This window comes from Delphinapterus leucas, chromosome 5, assembly GCF_059928025.1.
Source record: "Delphinapterus leucas isolate spDelLeu-1000000601 "Yukka" chromosome 5, BTC_Dleu_Yukka2, whole genome shotgun sequence".
Classification (NCBI taxonomy): domain Eukaryota; kingdom Metazoa; phylum Chordata; class Mammalia; order Artiodactyla; family Monodontidae; genus Delphinapterus; species Delphinapterus leucas.
Window position 1 is genome coordinate 100,019,480 of NC_143133.1, and position 24,395 is coordinate 100,043,874.

At 38.8% G+C, this 24,395-nt stretch overlaps 1 protein-coding gene across 4 annotated transcripts in view; it reads left to right on the forward strand.

The window, feature by feature from the left end:
- ARHGAP24 (Rho GTPase activating protein 24) overlaps window positions 1-24,395 on the forward strand; it is a 520,392-nt gene that overhangs the window by 470,394 nt on the left and 25,603 nt on the right. For all 4 annotated transcript variants that reach the window (XM_089912228.1, XM_022561678.2, XM_089912229.1 and 1 more), the window contains 3 exons: window positions 18,346-18,478; window positions 19,091-19,164; window positions 22,393-22,514. In XM_089912228.1, the coding sequence (XP_089768354.1) occupies window positions 18,346-18,478; window positions 19,091-19,164; window positions 22,393-22,514 (329 nt within the window). The remainder of the gene's footprint in view (window positions 1-18,345; window positions 18,479-19,090; window positions 19,165-22,392; window positions 22,515-24,395) is intronic.

Below are 24,395 nucleotides of genomic sequence, written 5' to 3' on the forward strand. Positions count from 1 at the left end.
TTGACTCCCTATCGCCTCGCATTACCGCTTGAACCATTCCCCCGCCTCCGCCCCCGTCCGTGGAAAAACTGTCTTCCACAAAACCGGTCCCTGGTGCCAAAAAAGCTAGGGACCGCTGCTTTATAAGGCACAAAGGTTTTGTTTCCTACCTTATTGACTTTATTAGAAGAAAATAAGTATTCTGGAAAAGAATGTTTGCATCCTTTATTGTTTATCCTAGAATCAGATAATCAAAATTTTCCAGTCTTGTGATGGTTACGAAAGGAAATGAGCAACATGCAAAAGAGTCAGCCTTAAAGATACATTAATAAGAAAAAAAAGTTAGATTAATGAAACTTTGCTATTTAGGTTTCATTAACTAGAAAAATTACCGGTGATATTTAGCTCTGTTTTATTTTTATTTAAAAATGGAAATATTAAATTATATACATAGATTTTAAATGCTGTTGGGGAAACTTAAAAATACATTTTTTCCATAAATATACCCCGTCAACATCAGAACATCAATAATGATTCTCTGGGACATTCTTGGTTGCATAATCTGAAATCTCTCAGGAAAGAAAATTAATTGTTGAATGTATTATGATGACGACATTTCCTTTGTTTCTCCTGAAAATCCATCTGCAGAGTTTAGTAAAGGGAAAAATATGTAGGCAGACAACATAAAATTGTAAAGCAACTCAATACAGCTGTAACTTCTCTATTTTAGCTAAGCCAATTTCATTGTTTGCCAAGATTTTGAAGATCATATGAAACTGAAATTACAACCCATAACGTTTTAAGTCCAGGGTACAATTGAAACAAGCAAGGGTTATGTGATAAAGTCTCTGGTACATACAATTACCAATGTAAAGACATGAAAACTAGTAGAGCAACAGAGGTTTCTCTGTGAAAGAATCCTTTGCATCTGTACATCAGGAGTCAAATGTTAGGAAAGACAGCATATCCCATTTAAGCAAGAAATGTGGAAGATCATCATTTACATCTCATTAGATAATTGCATAATCACAGTATACTTACAGAATGTATATTATTCCTTCCAGTTGTCTTTATTTCTGAGCCATTTCTGGAGGAAATGTGAGGTGGGCAAGAAGTGTCCTAATCCACCTCTCTCAAACTATAGTCACATAATCCAATGAATAGTAAGTGCTATTTGTTCATTGTAACTTAAAATTTTCTGCAAATGAGTTTTCTTGTGTCTCTTACTATGAGTAGTTTCTTTATATCCACCTGAAAATAGGTCATCTGAATTGACAACAATCTTCTAATTTTTTAAATCATTTATGCAATTCCTGGCATATATTTTACACTTCGTGAATTTAGGAAATTATGTTTCACAGAACAGCCAGAGAAAGTGTTAATGCAATGGATATTATTCCATCGTGACTCCCAACCTAGATTAGGAATGACTGTGTTTTTAAAAATCGTGAGCAAATTAACTACTTCTTCCATTAAGAGCTATAGATACTCTCTGGAATCTCAAAGGCTTGAGCTTTCTCCTGAGAAAATTATGAATAAATTCAATAAAGTTTTACTGGCACTGAGAGAGAACAAAGTCCAACATGCACAGTCAATCAAGGAGAGCCTTGATTCATTTTCTTCATACCATGAAACAAACTGGATATGTTTACAAAAATTCTACAAAGAATAAAAAATATATATATATATATGTATGTAGTACCTGTGTGTGTGTGTGTGTGTGTGTGTGTGTGTAGTATGTGTATATATGTATATATAGTATGTGGATACAAGCACACTTATTATTTTTTTTTATTTATTTTTATAAATTTATTTGTTTATTTTTTGGCTGCGTTGGGTCTTCGTTGCTGCACGTGGGCTTTCTCTAGTTGTAGTGAGCAGGGGCTACTCTTTGTTGCGGTGCACTGGCTTCTCATTGCGGTGGCTTCTCTTGTTGCGGAGCACGGGCTCTAGGCGAGCAGGCTTCAGTAGTTGTGGCACTCAGACTCAGTCGTTGTGGCTCGCAGGCTCTAGAGTGCAGGCTCAGTAGTTGTGGCTCACGGGCTTAGTTGCTCCACGGCATGTGGGATCTTCCCGGATCAGGGCTTGAACCTGTGTGCCCTGCACTGGCAGGTGGATTCTTAACCACTGCGCCACCAGGGAAGCCCCCGAGGTCTGTCTTTCTATCTTTAATAACACCTGTGACAATAATTAAACTCAACATAATCTTTAATAAGGTCTCACTCTGCATAGTTCTGATACGCACAAATTTCGGTTACTGCAATTTAAATAACACCAGTCTGCCAACAACACAGTTTAAATTTTAGCTACCAATGTATTCACTGAGAAGTTGCATAAAGTACAAACTTTGCTGCTAGCTCTTTTTTTTTTTTTTAACATCTTTATTGGGGTATAATTGCTTTACAATGGTGTGTTAGTTTCTGCCCCATAACAAAGTGAATCAGTTATACATATACATATGTTCCCATATGTCTTCCCTCTTGCATCTCCCTCCCTCCCACCCTCCCTATCCCACCACTCCAGGCTGCCACAAAGCACCAAGACAATATCCCTGTGCCATGCGGCTGCTGCCCACTAGCTATCTACTTTACTACGTTTGTTAGTGTGTATATGTCCATGACTCTCTCTCGCCCTGTCACAGCTCACCCTTCCCCCTCCCCATATCCTCAAGTCCGTTCTCCAGTAGGTCTGCGTCTTTATTCCTGTCTTACCCCTAGGTTCTTCATGACATTTTTTTTTCTTAAATTCCATATATATGTGTTAGCATACGGTATTTGTCTTTTTCTTTCTGACTTACTTCACTCTGTATGACAGACTCTAGGTTTATCCATCTCATTACAAATAGCTCAATTTCGTTTCTTTTTAAGGCTGAGTAATATTCCATTGTATATATGTGCCACATCTTCTTTATCCATTCATCCGATGATGGGCACTTAGGTTGTTTCCATCTCCGGGCTATTGTAAATAGAGCTGCAATGAATATTTTGGTACATGACTCTTTTTGAATTTTGGTTTTCTCAGGGTATATGCCCAGTAGTGGGATTGCTGGGTCATATGGTAATTCTATTTGTACTTTTTTAAGGAACCTCCATACTGTTCTCCATAGTGGCTGAACCAATTCACATTCCCACCAGCACTGCAAGAGTGTTCCCTTTTCTCCACACCCTCTCCAGCATTTATTGTTTCTAGATTTTTTGATGATGGCCATTCTGACTGGTGTGAGATGATATCTCATTGTAGTTTTGATTTGCATTTCTCTAATGATTAATGATGTTGAGCATTCTTTCATGTGTTTGTTGGCATTCCGTATATCTTCTTTGGAGAAATGTCTATTTAGGTCTTCTGCCCATTTTTGGATTGGGTTGTTTGTTTTTTTGTTATTGAGCTGCATGAGCTGCTTGTAAATTTTAGAGATGAATCCTTTGTCAGTTGCTTCATTTGCAAATATTTTCTCCCATTCTGAGGGTTGTCTTTTTGTCTTGTTTATGGTTTCCTTTGCTGTGCAAAAGCTTTGAAGTCATTAGGTCCCATGTATTTGTTTTTATTTCCATGCTCTAGGAGGTGGGTCAGAAAGGATCTTGCTGTGATTTATATCATAGAGTGTTCTGCCTATGTTTTCCTCTAAGAGTTTGATAGTTTCTGCCCTTACATTTAGGTCTTTAATCCATTTTGAGCTTATTTTTGTGTATGGTGTTAGGGAGTGATGTAATCTCATACTTTTACATGTACCTGTCCAGTTTTCCCAGCACCATTTATTGAAGAGGCTGTCCTTTCTCCACTGTACATTCCTGCCACCTTTATCAAAGATAAGGTGTCCATATGTGCGTGGGTTTATCTCTGGGCTTTCTATCCTGTTCCATTGATCTATGTTTCTGTTTTTGTGCCAGTACCATACTGTCTTGATTACTGTAGCTTTGTAGTATAGTCTGAAGTCAGGGAGCCTGATTCCTCCAACTCCTTTTTTCGTTCTCAAGATTGCTTTGGCTATTCGGGGTCTTTTGTGTTTCCATACAAATCGCGAAATTTTTTGTTCTAGTTCTGTGAAAAATGCCAGTGGTAGTTTGATAGGGATTGCATTGAATCTATAAATTGCTTTGGGTAGTAGAGTCATTTTCACAATGTTGATTTTTCCAATCCAAGAACATGGTATATATCTCCATCTATTTGTATCATCTTTAATTTCTTTCATCAGTGTCTTATAATTTTCTGCATACAGGTCTTTTGTCTGCTTAGGTAGGTTTATTCCTAGATATTTTATTCTTTTTGTTGCAATGGTAAATGGGAGTGTTTTCTTGATTTCACTTTCAGATTTTTCATCATTAGTATATAGGAATGCCAGAGATTTCTGTGCATTAATTTTGTATCCTGCTACTTCACCAAATTCATTGATTAGCTCTAGTAGTTTTCTGGTAGCATCTTTAGGATTCTCTATGTATAGTATCATGTCATCTGCAAACAGTGACAGCTTTACTTCTTCTTTTCCGATTTGGATTCCTTTTATATCCTTTTCTTCTCTGATTGCTGTGGCTAAAACTTCCAAAACTATGTTGAATAAGAGTGGTGAGAGTGGGCAACCTTGTCTTGTTCCTGATCTTAGTGGAAATGCTTTCAGTTTTTCACCATTGAGGATGATGTTTACTGTGGGCTTGTCATATATGGCCTGTATTATGTTGAGGAAAGTTCCCTCTATGCCTACTTTCTGCAGGGTTTTTATCATAAATGGGTGTTGAATTTTGTCGAAAGCTTTCTCTGCATCTATTGAGATGATCATATGGTTTTTCTCCTTCAATTTGTTAATATGGTTTATCACATTGAGAGATTTGCGTATATTGAAGAATCCTTGCATTCCTGGAATAAACCCCACTTGATCATGGTGTATGATCCTTTTAATGTGCTGTTGGATTCCGTTTGCTAGTATTTTGTTGAGGATTTTTGCATCTATGTTCATCAGTGATATTGGCCTGTAGTTTTCTTTCTTTGTCACATCCTTGTCTGGTTTTGGTATCAAGGTGATGGTGGCCTCGTAGAAGGAATTTGGGAGTGTTCCTCCCTCTGCTATATTTTGGAAGAGTTTGAGAAGGATAGGTGTTAGCTCTTCTCTAAATGTTTGATAGAATTTGCCTGTGAAGCCATCTGGTCCTGGGCTTTTGTTCGTTGGAAGATTTTTAATCACAGTTTCAATTTCAGTGCTTGTGATTGGTCTGTTCATATTTTCTATTTCTTCCTGATTCAGTCTTGGCAGGTTGTACATTTCTAAGAATTTGTCCATTTCTTCCAGATTGTCCATTTTTTTGGCATAGAGTTGCTTGTAGTAATCTCTCATGCTCTTTTTTATTTCTGCAGTGTCAGTTGTTACTTCTCCTTTTTCATTTCTAATTCTATTGACTTGAGTCTTCTCCCATTTATTCTTGATGAGTCTGGCGAGTGGTTTATCTATTTTGTTTATCTTCTCAAAGAACCAGCTTTTAGTTTTATTGATCTTTGCTATCATTTCCTTCATTTCTTTTTCATTTATTTCTGATCTGATTTTTATGATTTCTTTCCTTCTGCTATCTTTGGGGTTTTTTTGTTCTTCTTTCTCTAATTGCTTGAGGTGCAAGGTTAGGTTGTTTATTCAAGATGTTTCCTGCTTCTTAAGGTGGGCTTGTATTGCTATAAACTTCCCTCTTAGAACTGCTTTTGCTGCATCCCATAGGTTTTGGGTCGTTGTGTCTCCATTGTCATTTGTTTCTACGTATTTTTTTATTTCCTCTTTGATTTCTTCAGTGATCACTTCATTATTAAGTAGTGTATTGTTTAGCCTCCATGTGTTTGTATTTTTTACAGATCTTTTCCTGTAATTGATATCTAGTCTCATGGCGTTGTGGTCGGAAAAGATACTTGATACAATTTCAATTTTCTTAAATTTACCAAGGCCTGATTTGTGACCCAAGATATGATCTATCCTGGAGAATGTTCCATAGGCACTTGAGAAAAACGTGTATTCTGTTGTTTTTGGATGGAGTGTCCTAAAAATATCAATTAAGTCCATCTTGTTTAATGTATCATTTAAAGCTTGTGTTTCCTTATTTATTTTCATTTTGGATGATCTGTCCATGGGTGAAAGTGGGGTGTTAAAGTCCCCTACTATGAATGTGTTACTGTCGATTTCCCCTTTTATGGCTTTTAGCATTTGCCTTATGTATTGAGGTGCTCCTACGTTGGGTGCATAAATATTTACAATTGTTATATCTTCTTCTTGGATCGATCCCTTGATCATTATGTAGCATCCTTCTTTGTCTCTTGTAATAGTCCTTATTTTAAAGTCTATTTTGTCTGATATGAGAATTGCTACTCCAGCTTTCTTTTGTTTTCCATTTGCATGGAATATCTTTTTCCGTCCCCTTACTTTCAGTCTGTATGTGTCTCTAGGTCTGAAGTGGGTCTGTTGTAGACAGCATATATGAGGGTCTTGCTTTTGTATCCATTCAGCCAATCTGTGTCTTTTGGTGGGCACATTTAGTCCATTTACATTTAAGGTAATTATCAATATGTATGTTCCTATTCCCATTTTCTAAATTGTTTTGGGTTCATTATTATAGGTCTTTTCCTTCTCTTGTGTTTCTTATCTAGAGAAGTTCCTTTAGCATTTGTTGTAAAGCTGGTTTGGTGGTGGTGAACTCTCTAAGCTTTTGCTTCTCTGTAAAGGTTTTAATTGCTCCATCAAATCTGAATGAGATCCTTGCTGGGTAGAGTAGTCTTGGTTGCAGGTTTTTCTCCTTCATCACTTTCAGTATATCCTGCCACTCCCTTCTGGCTTGTAGGGTTTCTGCTGAGAGATCAGCTGTTAACCTTATGGGGATTCCCTTTTGTGTTATTTGTTGTTTTTCCCTTGCTGCTTTTAATATGCTTTCTTTGTATTTAATTTTTGACAGTTTGATTAATATGTGTCTTGGCGTATTTCTCCTTGTATTTATCCTGTATGGGACTCTCTGTGCTTCCTGGACTTGATTAACTATTTCCTTTCCCATATTAGGGAAGTTTTCAACTATAATCTCTTCAAATATTTTCTCAGTCCCTTTCTTTTTCTCTTCTTCTTCTGGAACCCCTATAATTCGAATGTTGGTGCGTTTAATGTTTTCCCAGAGGTCTCTGAGACTGTCCTCAGTTCTTTTCATTCTTTTTTCTTTATTCTGCTCTGCAGTAGTTATTTCCACTATTTTACCTTCCAGGTCACTTATCCGTTCTTCTGCCTCAGTTACTCTGCTATTGATCCCATCTAGAGTACTTTTAATTTCATTTATTGTGTTGTTCATCGTTGCTTGTTTCATCTTTATTTCTTCTAGGTCTTTGTTAACTGTTTCTTGCATTTTGTCCATTCTGTTTCCAACATTTCGGATCATCCTTACTATCATTATTCTGAATTCTTTTTCAGGTAGACTGCCTATTTCCTCTTCATTTGTTACGTCTGGTGGGTTTTTATGTTGCTCCTTCATCTGCTGTGTGTTTTTCTGTCTTCTCATTTTGCTTATCTTACTGTGTTTGGGGTCTCCTTTTTGCCGGCTGCAGGTTCGTAGTACCTGCTGTTTTTGATGTCTGTCTCCAGTGGCTAATGTTGGTTCAGTGGGTTGTGTAGGCTTCCTGGTGGAGGGGACTAGTGCCTGTGTTGTGGTGGATGAGGCTGTATCTTGTCTCTCTAGTGGGCAGGTTCACGTCTGGTGGTGTGTTTTGGGGTGTCTGTGGCCTTATTATGATTTTAGGCAGCTTCTCTGCTAATGGGTGGGGTTGTGTTCCTGTTTTGCTAGTTGTTTGGCATAGGTTGTCCAGCACTGTGGCTTGCTGGTCGTTGAGTGAAGCTGGGTGCTGGTGTTAAGATGGAGGTCTCTGGGAGATTTTTGCCGTTTAATATTATGTGGAGCTGGGAGGTCTCTTGTTGACCAGTGTCCTGAAGTTGGCTCTCCTACCTCAGAGGCAGAGCCCTGACTCCTGGCTGGAGCACCAAGAGCCTTTTATCCACACGGCTCAGAATAAAAGGGAGAAAAAGTAGAGAGAATTTGTAGAAGTATGAGCAAAGAAAGAAGGAAAGGAGGGAAGGAAGGAAGGAAGAGAGAAGCAAAGAAGGAAAGAAGGAAAGAAAGGAGGGAGGGAGGGAGGAAGGAAGGAAGGAAGGAGGGAAAGAAGGAAAAAAGACAGAAAGAAAGAAGATACAGTAAAAATAAAATAAAGTATAATAAAGTTATTGAATTAAAAAATACTTATTTAGAAAAAAAAAAGGGATGGATAGAACCTTAGGACAAATGTTGGAAGCAAAGCTATACAGAGAAAATCTTACACAGAATCGTACACATACACCCTCTCAAAAAGAGGTGAAGGGGGAAAAATCATAAATCTTGCTCTCAGAGACCACCTCCTCAATTTGGGGTGATTCGTTGTCTAAAGGAGGGAAGGAAGGAAAGAAAGAAAGAACAAAGGTAAAGTATAATAAAGTTATTACTATTAAAATTAATTATTAAGAAAAAAAATTTTTTTAAAAACCACGGACGGATAGAACCTTAGGACAAATGGTGGAAGCAAGACTATACAGACAAGATCTCACACCGAAGCATACACATACACATTCACAAAAAGAGGAAAAGGAAAAAAAATCATAGATCTCGCTCCTAAAGTCCACCTCCTCAATTTCGGATCATTCCTTGTCTATTCAGGTATTCCACAGATGCAGGGTATATCAAGTTGATTGTGGAGCTTTAACCCGCTGCTTCTGAGGCTGCTGGGACAGATTTCCCTTTCTCTTCTTTGTTCTCACAGCTCACAGGAGCTCAGCTTTGGATTTGGCCCTGCCTCTGCGTGTAGGTCGCTGGAGGGCGTCTGTTTTTTGCTCAGACAGGACGGAGTTAAAGGAGCCGCTGATTCGGGGGCTCTGGCGCACTCAGGCCGGTGGGGGGGGGGGAGGGAGGGGCACTGCGTGCGGGGCGGGCCTGCGGCGGCAGAGGCCGGCGTGACGTTGCTCCAGCCTGAGGCCCGCCGTGCGTTCTCCCGGGGAAGTTGTTCCTGGATCCTGGGAACCTGGCAGTGGCGGGCTGCACAGGCTCCGCGGAAGAGGGGTGTGGATAGTGACCTGTGCTCGCACACAGGCCCCTTGGTGGTGGCGGCAGCAGCAGCCTCCCGCCCGTCTCTGGGGTCCGTGCTTTTAGCTGCGGCTCGCGCCCGTCTCTGGGATTCGCGCTTTTAGCCGCGGCTCGCGCCCGTCTCTGGGATTCGCGCTTTTAGCCGCGGCTCGCGCCTGTCTCTGGAGCTCCTTTAAGCAGCGCTCTTAAACCCCTCTCCTCGCGCACCAGGAAACAAAGAGGGAAGAAAAAGCCTCTTGCCTCTTCGGCAGGTGCAGACTTTTCCCGGGACTCCCTCCCGGGTAGCCGTGGTGCACTAACCCCTTCAGGCTATGTTCAAGCCGCCAACCCCAGTCCTCTCCCTGCGCTCCGTCCGAAACCGAAACCCGAGCCTCAGCTCGCAGCCCCGCCCGCCCCGGCGGGTGAGCAGACAAGCCTCCCGGGCTGGTGAGTGCCGGTCGGCACCGATCCTCTGTGCGGGAATCTCCCCGCTTTGCCCTCCGCACCCGTTGCTGTGCACTCATCCGCGGTCCCGAAGCTCCCCCCTCCGCTTTCGGCAGTCTCCGCCCGCGAAGGGACTTCCTAGTGTGTGGAAACTTTTCCTCCTTCACAGCTCCCTCCCACTGGTGCAGGTGCCGTCCCTATTCTTTTGTCTCTGTTTTTTCTTTTTTTCTTTTGCCCTACCCAGGTACGTGGGGAGTTTCTTGCCTTTTGGGAGGTCTGAGGTCTTCTGCCAGCCTTCAGTAGGTGTTCTGTAGGAGTTGTTCCACGTGTAGATGTATTTCTGGTGTATCTGTGGGGAGGAAGGTGATCTCCACGTCTTACTCTTCCGCCATCTTCAAGGTCCCCACAAGCACACTTATAATAGAATCTCTCCAGTTTGCAAACAGGCTATCTCTAATCTCTTTATCATTCGTGACTTTCAAGTAATTCCTTAGATCAATACATATTCTAAGCAGTTATATACATTATTGATATGAATAGGTTCTTAGTTTAATAAGAAAATCTTTGTGGCTCCTTGACCTCAGATTTATTTTCTATGTGAAAAATTTTTTTTCGTAACATAGGTCTTAAGAGCTTGGACAGTATTAATGTCATTTATAGTAGAAGAATGCAACATGTGTGTTTGAATGTTACTTCTAAGTTGAATTTGGATATAACATTGAACCTTGGATCTCAAGTCACCAGGGCCATTGTGAACTCATTTTAATAGTCATGTTCATTAATTTTGTAACTGACAACATATTTCTGTAATTAATTAATTTAATTTTTTGAGATATAATTGACATATAACACTGTGTAAGTTTAAGGTGTACAGTGTGTTGGTTCAATATGTTTATATGTTGCAATATGATTGGCATGTTGCCTAGCACCTCTATCAGGTCACATAATTATAATTTCTTTTCTGTAGTGAGAACAATTAAGATCTAGTCTCTTAGCAAATTTGACGTTTATAATACAGTATTGTTGACTGTATTCACTATGCTGTGTGTTAGATCTCCAGAACTTATCTACTATTTGCATCTTAAGGTTTTAGTTAGGTTTTTTGTGTTGTTGTCGTTGGAATTGAATGCTATGTATGTACAAGGTAGCCTGTTAAAATAGTTATACTGATGTAATGTTACTGTAAGGAAACTTGTCTGAATGTTCTACATCAAGCCTTTTAAATGCCTCAATTGCACTAGCCTTTCCACTCCGATGAACTCACCTTGGTTCTATGATGGAAAACGTCAGATTTTATTTTTATTCTTCAGTCTAAATTTTTTTTAATTAATTAATTTATTTATTTTTGGCTACGTTGGGTCTTCGTTTCTGTGCGAGGGCTTTCTCTAGTTGTGGCAAGTGGGGGGCCACTTTTCATCGCAGTGCGCAGGTCTCTCACTGTCGCGACCTCTCTTGTTACACAGCACAAGCTCCAGATGCACGGGCTCAGTAGTTGTGGCTCAAGGGCCAGGTTGCTCCGCGGCATGTGGGATCTTCCCAGACCAGGGCTCGAACCTGTGTCTCCTGCATTAGCAGGCAGATTCTCAACCACTGTGCCACCAGGGAAGCCCTAAATTTTTAATTTACTTAGAGATATTAGAGTGTGGCTATTTATAAAGTGAATCAATGCTCTCAAACACTAATCCAAACTAACTAAATGATGTCACCTCTAATGGCTAATCTATACTATAAGTATATATGTTTCTTTGTAATGTATATTTATCTGTATATGCTTAAACATTTGCCCTTTGTATTCATATGTAGTATTCAAAAGCTATACAAGGCATTTTACTTGTCATTTATATTTGTTTGGTACAAGTGATTACCACCTGGATGTGTATGTTCAGGGGTCTAGGGTGGGAAGACAGGCTTGTAGCAGAAAGACCAAGGAATATGCTGTTATATTAATGGGGATGAGTGATAACTTGAACTTGAGCAGTGTCAATGAGACTGCTGAGGAGGGAACAGATTCATGAGGTATGACATGAGAATATATAGGATCCAGTCATTGGTATTTTGCAAACTTTCCAGGTGATTCCAATGTGCAGCTTAGTCTGAGAATCACTAGTCACTGTTAGATTTAGAATCTCAGAAAAAGAAAAATTTAGGTTGACTTCTAGGTTTCTTGTTTGTTTCTGTGAATGGTGATGCCATTCATGGTTGAGAAAATGGTAAAGGAGGAATAATTTTATTGCAAGGTTTTTGTTGTTGTCCAACTTTGTTTATATGGAGCTCAGAGTGTGTATGGAATGTCTAAGAATTCAGTGGAAAGGTCTGGTTTGGAAATGTATACTTTGTAGTCATTGTAGAAAAGTGATCATCGAACTTAGGGATTTAGCCAGGGTATGTACACAGAGTCAGTGAGAATAATACTTAGAAGCCAGCAGAGGAAGAAAAGCTTGGGAGCTGACTAGGAGAAGGTTAGTGAGGTGACAAGAAAACAATGAAATGAGAGACTTACTCAGGGGAAATATTTGTCAGAAGTAGCAAATGGATGAATATCCATGAATTTTTTTGTTTGTTTGGGGCTGTAGTTACTTTCTATTTGAGGGATCTATGATGTAGAATCACCAAACTCAGACTGCTCACAGGAATCTCTTCCTTCAGCTACACAACAGGGCATTTTATTTGTTACTTTGAGTATCTTATACGCATATAAGGGTGTGTGTGTGTATGGTATGTTGCATTTATATAAAACTGTCAAATACTCTTTTTATGTGATTAGCTAGCGTTTTAAAGGGGGAGTCTATATACACATAAGTAATTACATACATATAAGTAATCCTAGAAGTAGGAAAGAAAATGTCAACGTAACAGTTTGGTTTAAGCATGAACAACATCTCCCCACCAGCATTCCTCCCACCTCTTCCATCACGAACACTGGAGAGATAAGTATGTAACTAGTCAGCGCCAATGGATGATAGAGTAGCCAGATTTAAACTTGTGACCATTACACATTAGAACTTCCTCCTTATTTGGAAGTTTTCAACCTCAAATACATGTTCTAAATTAATATCCCTTGACCTTGGCAACATACGAAAACTGAGGAGCTTTAAAAAATCTCAGTGTCCAGGCTTCACCCAGACCAATTATATCAGAATATACAGGACCCAATCATCAGTATTTTGAAAAACATTCCAGGTGACTCCTGTGTGCAACCAAGGTTGAGAATCACTTTCTTCTATGTCACACTGGTCAATCTGACAATATTTCCATAAATCTACATTATCTGAAAGCATGTTTCTATCTTTCTGATGACATCTCATTACCTAGTACTCTGGCATGGTTTTATAGGTAAGCTCACGAGATGCAGATTTGGTGCATCTGCTATAACAAAACACCACAGACTGGGTGGCTTAAACAACAGAAATTTATTTTTCTCATAGATCTGGACGCTGAAAGCCTGACACCAGGGTGCCAGCATGGTTGGGTTCTGGTAAAGGCTCTCTTCTTGACTTCTAGATGGCTGCCTTCTTACCCTGTGCTCACATGGCCTTTCCTCCTGCATGTGTATGGGAGCAAGGCGGTAGGGAGCAAGCTTACTGGTGTCTTTTATTATAAGAGCACTAATCCCGTCAAACCAGAGTCCCACCCTGATGACTTCATCTAACCCTAATTACCTCCCAGAGGTTTCATCTCCAAATACCATCACATCACATCAGAGGCTGAGTCTTCAACATATGAATTTGGGGGAGACAACAATTCATTGCATAGTAAGGGTTGTCTTGCTGTTCTCGGCCATCATTGCTTTTAAACCAGGAGGCTTCTTTGAGACAAGCACTAATTCAGTGTAGTCCAGACAGATAAAACTGCCCTTTTGTGTTGTATATAATTCAGCAGTGACACTTACATAACTACAGTGAGCCATGACAGTTTAACCAGATTCAAATTTTACTGCCAAAAAGTGTACCATTTTTGACAGATATATAAAAAATGAGTTACAACAGAACCAGACTTTTCTTGTAAATGTTTAGTTTAGTTTGGAACTGCCTACTGCCTTTGGATTTGCTTTTCTATGTCTTGGTGAATTTGGTGCACAGAACTGCATGTTGTTTAAGACAGTTTGGTGGCAGGCTTCATCTTGATAATGCTGCTGAATGTTTTCAGTCTCATATATGTTCTTCCCAGAGTTTGATAGATATGACATTATTTTTTCTTAGTTCCAAGCAAATTTTAGGTCATCTCATTGTGTGTGTTGCAAAGAACTTCACAATATCTTTAATAACTCCCTGTGGGGTGCCTGGAAATTCATTCTATTCACTTCAATCAATGGATTATGTTGTGTCCTGTGCAGAGTATCCAGAGTGAAAAATTCCCATTTCTAATTTTGAGGCTTAAAATTTCTAAGGTTTTTGTCTGTGTAGTATTGTACTTGGAATTACTGTGGCATTCTACTTATCTCTGTGTGTGAGTCTGTTTATCAGGGAAGGCAGGGGTGGGGTTAGAGGATGAGCAAGACAGCTGTTGTCAGACTCCTTTATCCCTGTCAGGATTAGTAAGGGGCCAATATTGTACATAGATTATAAATAGGCAAGCAATTTCTGGGAAGTATAAAAAGATTCTTAAGATCACACACCTGGCAGGGACTTCGCAGATAAAAAATACAGAAAATGTTTAAGGAGTCAAACAAATGAGGCATGGGATGGAAACGTGTTGATGGTGATGGGTTAGAGATACAAGCCCAAGGGGGACAAAAAAGATCTATGTTGTTCATCTCTGTCTCACCTATCATGTGGCGTGAGGTGGTACATACTGTAGGTGTTCAGCAACTATTTGGTGAGTGAATGATAGAACAATCCCAGAATGACCAAAGGAAGACCCTCAAGAATATAAAACTAAGTCAATTATAGAAAGTCTCATGGAATTCAGGTTTGATTAAAAAGCACTACAGGATCCAGAAGTAAAGTCCAAGTACAAATTTAAGGTGAAAACAAACCCCATATGTTGATCAATTAAGGGATATATGCTACAGAATATCTTCTGGTCTGATAGCTCTTTTACTCAGGATTCCTGGGCCTGTCTCTGCCTCTTTGCTATCATTGGATAGGATGTGCATGATTATTTATCTTTATTTCTGAAAACAGATTCTACCACCAGGTGGGTGAAGGAGACCTGAGGTCTGGATAATGAATTTATATTAGCAAGTAGTTTTGAATTTCTACCAAACGAATGTGACTTTAAAACCTCTCATATCTCAGCAATTAGCCCCAAGGCATGTTCTGTCAGTGCAGTTTCCTGTTCGTGTACCTAAACGGAGTTAATAACAGGACCTACTCACTGGACAGCTGTGAGGGCTTGAGACAGGGAGAGATGTGTGTAGATGTGTGCTGCTGCTATTGTTCTTGTCATTATTATTATTATTAACCAGTTTAGGGATTTTAATTCTCCATTGTACATCAACTTTTGCTAAAATATAGTCACTTCACTTTGCTGAAGAACATGATGTATTTCTCTGAGGCAAAGACAGCACATCCCACTAGGTACTGTGGGCAATTAACACATCACATTGATATCTACTTAATTGGCTGTACATACTAAAGCAAATATTAATCAGGCAAAGTAGTGGGTTTTCAGTAAGAAATACAAGTCTGTAGAGGTAGATGCAGAAGGTTGCTATTTTGTAGAATGGAGATACAAAGAGATTTTTCAGAGAAACATCAGATTTCCCCTTTCAGTGAGTAGCATGCTGGCAACTGGGGCGGACGGATTGTGAGCCTCTTGAGGTGAACCGGAACTGGCAAACATGTTCAAGTCTTCCCGGAAATGATTGATTTCTTCCGTTTGGTGGGAAAGGACAAAGCCAAAAATGAGAACACTAGGAAAATGGAAAAGTCTCTATTTCTACAAAATAACCTAAGTTTAGTAAAGCCCCTCAGAAACAGTCAGAAAATTTTAAGCTGTATACTTTAAGCCAAAAATGTAATAACCTTTGTTAATTGAAATAAAAAAGAAAATGTATTCAGTTATTTTTCCTTACCATTTTTATATAACCAACAGTGTATGGGTATATACTTATAATGCTAGAAACTAATGCAATGTATCACTTTAGAGAAGGAATAAAATAATCATCATAGTCCACATCTCTTACCTTGATTCATAGCGCAAATATATCTATTCTTGGAGCATTACTGCAGCTTTGGTGCTCAGAAAATTGGGGTGGATGAAAAATGATTCTGCAGCCTTTCATCCTTCACAATTTTCACACCATCTCAATTAGTTTAACTTTGCAATCATGCCATCTAGTGCTCAAACGTCCTCAGTACTACAGCTCAACTTCATTAGAAGCAAAATAATACAGTATCAGGCAAGTTACGTTAAAAACACTGTGCTTGGGGACAGGCAATGTAATGAATAGTCCATCTTTGAGACACTTAACCAGATTTCTTGCTAAATAAATATTTCTTGTTTATCATTATTGTTTCATTAATTTATTGCATTTAATTCATAAATATTTTTGTATATTCTATTTATATAGTCATACAAATTATACATAACATACACCATATATTGAAATTATACTTATTTTATTTCTGTATTCCTTTCTGTGTCTTTCTATAACTTTAACAAAATGGTCATTGAATTTGAAGGCAACACAACCCAACGACCCAGTCATGGATTGGGTTTGATTAGAGTGGATTGGATAGAGTGGAATAAAAAGATGGAAATCATTTATTGTAATATTTGATTGCATTGCATATCCTGCCCCAGGTTGTGGTTTTGCTACTGCTGATGACTGTGCCTTCAAGGGTCAGGTGCTTCACGACATACCAAGAGAAACACAGAAGGGTTTTGGATTGCACGAAATATAGCAATTTACCAGAAAAGAAAAAAACTAGGGACTTTTTTTTGCTTTACCATTGAGACTATTTTATATATCTTTTAAAAAAAAATTTAGGAAAATATTTTTAGAAATTAATGAGCTTGAATAGTTTTCAAGATGTCCCAGAGACATGATTTTTATGTTCTTTCCTAGCCTTTAAGATGGCCTCTATGTTGTCTATCGGTTCAGAAATTTAAGAGAAAAAATTCATTTCTGTAATTATGAAAAGAATAAAATTGATTAAAGACAGGCCCTATCAGATCACCTCCATCATTTTAGCATCCGAAAAAAGGTTGACAATATACCAGCTCTAACTGACTCTGATGTTAAAATGGAAAACCTCAGCCCTTGCCCTGATTCCAAGGTAGATGAAGTCCTATGGTCCATGAGGATGCTCCCCTCTGCTCAGACCTCATCCTCTGAGCTCTTTCTCCCTTAGCCTTTTGTCAGCTCCTCCTTTTGACACTCCATCCTACTTTGGGCGCTGTTTACGTGCCTTGCTTTAATCGGAATGACTTCTTTTATTCTTCACTCTCATTTAGTTCATTCTTACACCCCCTCAGATCTTACCCTGAGCATCATTTCTTCAGAGAAGCCCTCCAACCCCTGAATTAGTCCTTTCTTGTTATTAGATGGCACCCCAAACGTTTCCTTATTACTACTCACCACATTTGTAATTATATACTTGTGTTATTATCTACTTTCTATCTCCTACTCCCACTAGATTATAAATTATGAGCAGGCTAGAATATTCCTTTTTATAATGCTTTAGGGTCCTAGCCACTGTGTTTTCTATAATGCCTGTTACAGAGAGGTTATGCAGGAGATAGTTGAGGAAATCAACCTAAGAGTCCAAAATTGAGAACTGAGATGCCCATTGTCCCAGCCCATGTAGATTTGTGAAGTCAACTCTGCTTTTATGTCACCCTTGGGGCAAGAGAATTGTCACTGAGGCAGGAAATCCTGGTGCCTTTATCCCAGCTTCTGAAGGAATACCCCTCAGCGACTTGTCACTTCCTGCAGCAGAGTCTGGGATTGGAGTGTTTGTTCCCACCACTTACAGAATCCCTGACCTTGCTCACCACCACTCTTCCCACTTCTTGGGAATCAATTGACCTTTCACTCCCTGACCACCACTCTCCTTCCCACGCTCTTGTTCCTCACCCCCAAAACAAAGCAAAGCAAAACAAAACAAACCCAAACCAACCGCCTCCTCCTGCCTCTACTGTCAGCCATCTTCATGGATTAACAGAGAGATACAGAGAACAAAATATAAATTAATATTTCAGTAAATTATCCTATCACTCTGGTATTCAGCAGAGAATAAAAATAAATTTTACACAAAGGACACGTTAAGTGTTCAGTGTTTATTTTTGTAGCACTTCCCTTCTCTTTCTAGAAGACTGTAAGGGTCACCAACTATCTTAGAATATCAGACAAGCAATCATTCTGAGATCAATCATCTTCAAAGTGAGTTTTTCTTAAACAGTTAAAACATACTAAACTTCAGGTGTCTATAACCAATGACCAATATCTTCTAAAGAATAAGAAATGAAATTAGGATCTATAAGTAATTAAGTTTGACATTGAATACATATAGACACACATATGTAGATTGGGTGTTTTTTGGTGCATTGTATTATATTTTATTATAAATCTGGTATATATATTCTCATTGTTTTAGAAAAATAACACTTTTGCTTAACATCAAATACACACAAAAGAAAAATGCTTGCATTTTTGAATACTTTCAAACCACACTGAGGATTCCAAGTGTCTCTCTGGATCCCTCTCTTTTCCACCTGTGGTAGCGTCTAATAGGTGTTACCCAAGCATGTGCTTCTTGAAAGCTGGATCGACTAATTCAATTGTCAACTCATTTAGAAGTCTGACTCTTAGATGTATACTTGATGAAAAAATTAACCAAACGGTATGAAGTTCACTCCGTAGAAACTCTTTACACTTCTACCTCCACAGCAACACAGATGTACACACGGTGGCATCACTTCTTAAACTGTATCTCCGAGAACTTCCAGAACCAGTTATTCCTTATGCCAAGTATGAGGATTTTTTGTCTTGTGCCAAACTGCTCAGCAAGGAAGAGGAAGCTGTAAGTCCATGCATTTATTTCTTAAAAAGCTATTGTTTGGGTTTTTTGTCAGTGTTCTTAGTCTTTAATCTGTAAAGTTTCCTTTGTCCCATGCTTGGATTGTTTTCCACTATTCTAAGTATTGACATCACACATATTTAGATTTTACACACACAACGCAGGTCCCATTTTTAATCCTCTCTCTGATCAAAAAGAAAAGTACAGATGAATAAATGAAATCAGCACTGCTTGCCACTTTGCACACAAATGCTAAAAATCGGAAGGACTCTCACTATATTAAAGCTACTCCTTCCCCCAAACAACCTTATTACAAATAAGGCAAACTTCCCTTTTCAGTCAATTGTGAACAAATGTTAAAAATGTTAAAAGGGCTTCACTTAAACATGTTTCTCCACAAATAGTGCTTACAGAGATATTTGAAATGCTTTTACATCTTTTGAAAATATTTCTGAAATGTTTTCTGTGATAGTGGCAAGTTTTCAAGACAGTATCCTTCACTGGTAATATGTGAAACTAACTAAAAAAAAAAAAGAAGGCTGTATGCCCATTTTCCATGTGCTTTAATTCCAAGGCCAACACTTAGATAATATTTATTCTCTTCTTTATATTCAGGGTGTTAAAGGATTAGCAAAGCAGGTGAAGAGCTTGCCAGTGGTCAATTACAACCTTCTCAAGTATATTTGCAGGTAAGAATTGTCCTAAAGACAAAACTAGGGCTTCCCTGGTGGCGCAGTGGTTGAGAATCCTCCTGCTAATGCAGGGGATGCGGGTTCGAGCTCTGGTCTGGGAGGATCCCACATGCCGCGGAGCATCTGGGCCCGTGAGCCACAACTACTGAGCCTGTGCGTCTGGAGCCTGTGCTCCGCAACAAGGCCGCCATAGTGAGAGGCCCGTGCACCGCGATGAAGAGTGGCCCCCGCTTGCCACAACTAGAGAAAGCCCTCACACAGAAACGAGGACCCAGCACGGCCAAAAATAAATAAATAAATTTAAAAAAAAAAAGACAAAACTAAATTTGAGAAGACTGTATTTAGCCTGACACTAATTTACTTTTGACAGTGAATAAAAATCACTTAACTGCTCTGACCTCCAGTGTTGGCCTCTATAAAACTGAGGTTTGACAAGGTGATTTTTTTTTAAAATAAATTTATTTATTTATTATTTATTTTTGGCTGCGTTGGGTCTTCGTTGCTGCCCGTGGGCTTTCTCTAGCTGCGGCTAGTGGGAGCTACTCTTCGTTGTGGTGCGTGGGCTTCTCAACAAGATGGCTTCTCTTGTTGCAGACCACGGGATCTAGGGTGCACGGGCTTCAGTAGTTGTGGTACATGGGCTTAGTTGCTCCACGGCAACTCATTGAAAAAACATTGTAACTCAATTCTGCTAGAATAATAATTGTGCTTCATAAAGCTCTCTCTCAATGACCATGTTTAATGTCAGGGATGCTATGTACCATGTCTGTGCCCCTATTTAAGAAATCAAGTATGTACTATTGAAACATATTAAATTTATTTTTTTAATTTTATTGGAGTATAGTTGATTTACATGAAACATATTAAATTTAAATAAAGAAATTAATGATTGGCACTACAGGTCATTGTAAAGTATTTTAAACGATAGCTTCCCAGTCCATTTTTAAATAAAATTAAATTTTTTAATTCAGTACAGTGCATCATTTACATGTGTTTTTTGCGTCATGATTAGATAGATGTACAGCTGACTGGGAACTATGGAGTTTAAGACTCATGCCAGACACAGTGGAGTTCATTGTCAACTGTAATTGAGTAGGAATTCCAGAACCTCCTGCCATACTTTTTCTGGTGATGGTTAGCATTCAGGAAACAAACAAGACCTTAGGTTTCAGAATTTGAAAAAGCAAGAAATAGTTTCACAGATAAGATAGACTTATTAACATAGAAGTGTTCCATCCCAAGTTTTTGAACTAATTCAAGCTATTGTAGTGGATAAGAAAAGGATGACAGTCTCTTAAGTAAAAGGGAAAAAGGCTTTTCGGAGAACAGTATTGCAAGTCTTTATCTCCACAATAGAAAAACCTTAACTTCTCTTAACACATTTAAAGCAGACTTTTAATTTCAGCTATTTCAAATAAGAAATAGTAGTTTGACTTTTTGCCCTTCAGTTTTGCTATAATTAGGCTCTATAACAGTAGTGAACATGTGGAAATAGGCACTTTTTAATTTTTATTTTTGGCCACGCTTGTGGGATCTTAACGGCAGTGAAAGCATGGAGTCCTAACACTGGACCACCAGGGGATTCCCAAACAGCACCTTTTTAAAAACTCATGGTATAGTAATCAAGAGTTCAGACTCTAGCGTGAGATCACCTGGATTCAGATCTCAGCTCTGCAAACTCTGTGTTCTTGGAGAAGATTCTTACCTCTCTGGTGCCTCATGTGTCTAACCTGTAAAATGGATATAATGGTATTTACTTTACAGAGATGCTTTGAGAGTTTAATAAGTTAGCACGACTGACACATAATAAAATATATTATTTTAAATAACACATAAAATAGGTTAAAATTTTTTTCATCACTTCTTTGTCTCATTAGTACAATTAGTAAGTGTAAGGTCGGATCTTAACAAACGGCACCGCGAAACAGAGGAAAGCTTCAAGTGAGCTTTATTAGGGAGCGCTCCCGGGCGAGGTTCACTGGTCCGAGAGAAAGGGGCCAGAGAAGTTGCACCCGGGCGAGGGTTGGGCAAGATTTTATAGGGGAAGAAGGGAAAGGGGTGTGGTGAATCTGGGAGGGCGCAGGGTATTCCTTATTTGGTGGTCTTTTCGGGTATCCTGGGGGACCGTTAGTCCCGCTCCTCGAAAGGCGGGAAGGCTGGGCCGGGTGCAAAGTCCCCAGGTCAGTTCCTGGAACTGGGTGGTCCGGAAAGTCTCCAGGTCAGTTTCTGGAACTGGGTGGTCCGGAGAGTTTCAGTCTGATGCAACCTGTGAATCTGATTGTGTTCCCCTGCCTTGGGCCAGTTGGCCTTACAGTAAGCCATGAATTAATAGAAGTTCTTGTAGAAACAAAGAGGGGATGGGAAATGAAGAAAAGCTGAAAAATTACAAAAACAATCTCTGCTATTAAAATCATTTGGGGATAGTGGGAAGCAGCCGCATAGCACAGGGAGATCAGCTCAGTGCTATGTGACCACCTAGAGGGGTGGGATAGGGAGGGTGGGAGGGAGGGAGATGCAAGAGGGAAGAGATATGGGAACATATGTATATGTGTAACTGATTCACTTTGTTATAAAGCAGAAACTAACACACCATTGTAAAGCAATTATACTCCAATAAAGATGTTTTTAAAAAAAATCATTTGGGGAAAGGGCTATTTCATGCCTCTAATTCGTTAGCACCTAACAAGTTAAAACAATTTGTGCTTGCAATTTTCCATATCAGTAGAACTGAGGTTTTATTTTAAACCATGTTTGATCTCATTTTTTAATAGACTATAAATTCGAAGCTCACAAATTACTCCACAAAGAGAGTTGATTCCTCCTCTCTGAAATAAGAGATTGTACCAGACAATCTTATTTATAGTTCTTGAATTAAATATATATATAAATTTAATATTTTATTTAGGGATTGGAAAGAAATTCATATTCTTGAATCTCAAGTCCACATTAGCATTATCCAAACACTCTTGTTCCTGTGACTGACAGGGAAACCAAGCCAAGCCAGGCCAGAGCAGATATTTGATATGATCCCTTATGAGTTTGGTCCTTAATAATTTGCAATATACATTCTGCACATTTGACAGAGAGATGTTTGAATTCCTAAAGAATTTTGTGTCCATAATCATCTTTGAATGTACTCCACTTCATAAATTTCCTGATAACCCATTTTCTTCCACTAACAAGTTTGATCCCATTGTGTTTTGTTCATACTCTTGCACCCAACAGGTTCTTGGATGAAGTACAGTCCTATTCAGGAATTAACAAAATGAGTGTGCAGAACTTGGCTACTGTCTTTGGCCCTAATATCCTGCGCCCCAAAGTGGAAGATCCTTTGACCATTATGGAGGGTAAGTAAATTATTATCTTACACCCTCATCAATAGAACTGTGTCTTTGTTGTCCTGAACCTATTCTCCTATGAGGAAACTAGGGAAATAAGTGAATCCATGGTAACTCCATTCATGAACTCAAGTTCTTCAAATACAAAAACTCTTTGGGTGTCAGACATTTTTTTTGGAGTTTACTAAACATAACTTACCAAACGATTCCTTAGGAGTTTTATAAGAATAAATGGAACTTACATAAGTCATCTGCAAAATATCACACAAAAATGGGACAAAATCTAATTCACTTTTTGAGTCCAATGAAATTTTCAGAAAATTCAAATAGTTACTATTTTAAGTTAATGTATTTTTATTAATTCTTGTTTTATTTGATGAATTTCAAGAGGCAGAAAATATGGGCCTTTGTAAGATAATGCTGCTTATTTACCTTGGGTTAAACATGAAGAAATTCTTGTTTTCTATATTACAAAATTCCTCAAATTCTTTTCCACAATGAACTGTTACTTCTGTTTATTTCCAGCAGGCCTCACTGCTTGAGTACTTTTCTTACCTGTGGCCATCAGTAGTACTGTTGATGTGCAGGTCTTGCTGAGCTGAAAGAGTAAGGTTAGAGGATGGAAAACTCATTAAGCAGCAGAAAAGAGAGAACTAGACATAGAGATTGTTCAGAGATCTGCAGAGGGTATTCCTCAAGACTTTGCCTAAGAATTGATTTATGCTTGCACTAGAGGACTCTACACTAGTTTCTGGGAGAGAGTACCAGAAATCAGTACTCTGAGCCATTCCTGGGCTTTACACCAAGCTTGAAATAATTGTGTTTCCCACAACCAGAGTAGAAAACCCTGATGTTGAGACATTGTATCGAGACCTCAGAAAGGTATTACCTTGGTGATAATGTTAAAAGTTACAGTTTCTGTATAAAGTTTTTAAAAGAAATCCCAATGATTCAATAGAGGTTTGGGGAAGAAAAGGAGGAATAGTTGGAGCACAAAGGATTTTTAGGGCCATGAAACATTATTCTATATGATACTGTAATGGTGGATACATGATATTATGCATTTGTCAAAACCCAGATCTCACAAAGAGTGATTTCTAATATAAACTGTGGACTTTAGTTAATAATAATAATAATGTGTCAATATCGGTTCATCAATGGAATCTAAAACTGTTAAAAACCTAAAACTGCTCTAAAGGTTTCACATTAGAAACTATGCAATTCAAAAGGACATAGATCGGGCTTCCCTGGTGGCGCAGTGGTAGAGAGTCCGCCTGCCGATGCAGAGGACACGGGTTCGTGCCCCGGTCTGGGAAGATCCCACATGCCGCGGAGCGGCTGGGCTCGTGAGCCATGGCCGCTGAGCCTGCGCGTCCGGAGCCTGGGCTCCGCAACGGGAGAAGCCACAACAGTGAGAGGCCCGCGTACCGCAAAAAAAAAAGAAAAAAATAAAAGGACATGGATCAAAATAAATCCTATAAATGTAAAAAAAATCCAACTTATCTTCAAACCCCTAACTGTATAGCAAAAAAAGTCCAACAGAATCTAAAAATTTTTTCCCAATTAAAGCAGTGTACTAAAAAAGAAAACATATGTTCCCCTAAGACTTATAGTCAATGTTTATGTCAACTTTATCCATAATAGCTCCAATCTGAAGACTGATCAATTGTCCTTCAATTACTGAATAGATAAACAAATTTTGATACATCCATGAAATGGAATTCTACTCAGCAATAAAAAGAATGAACTACTGATACATGGATAACAATATGGATAAATGACAAAAGCATTATGCTAAGTGAATAATGCCTAGACACAAAAGACTTCATACTGTATAATTGCATTTATATGAAATTCTAGAAAAGAAAAAACTGTAGTGACAGAAAGCAA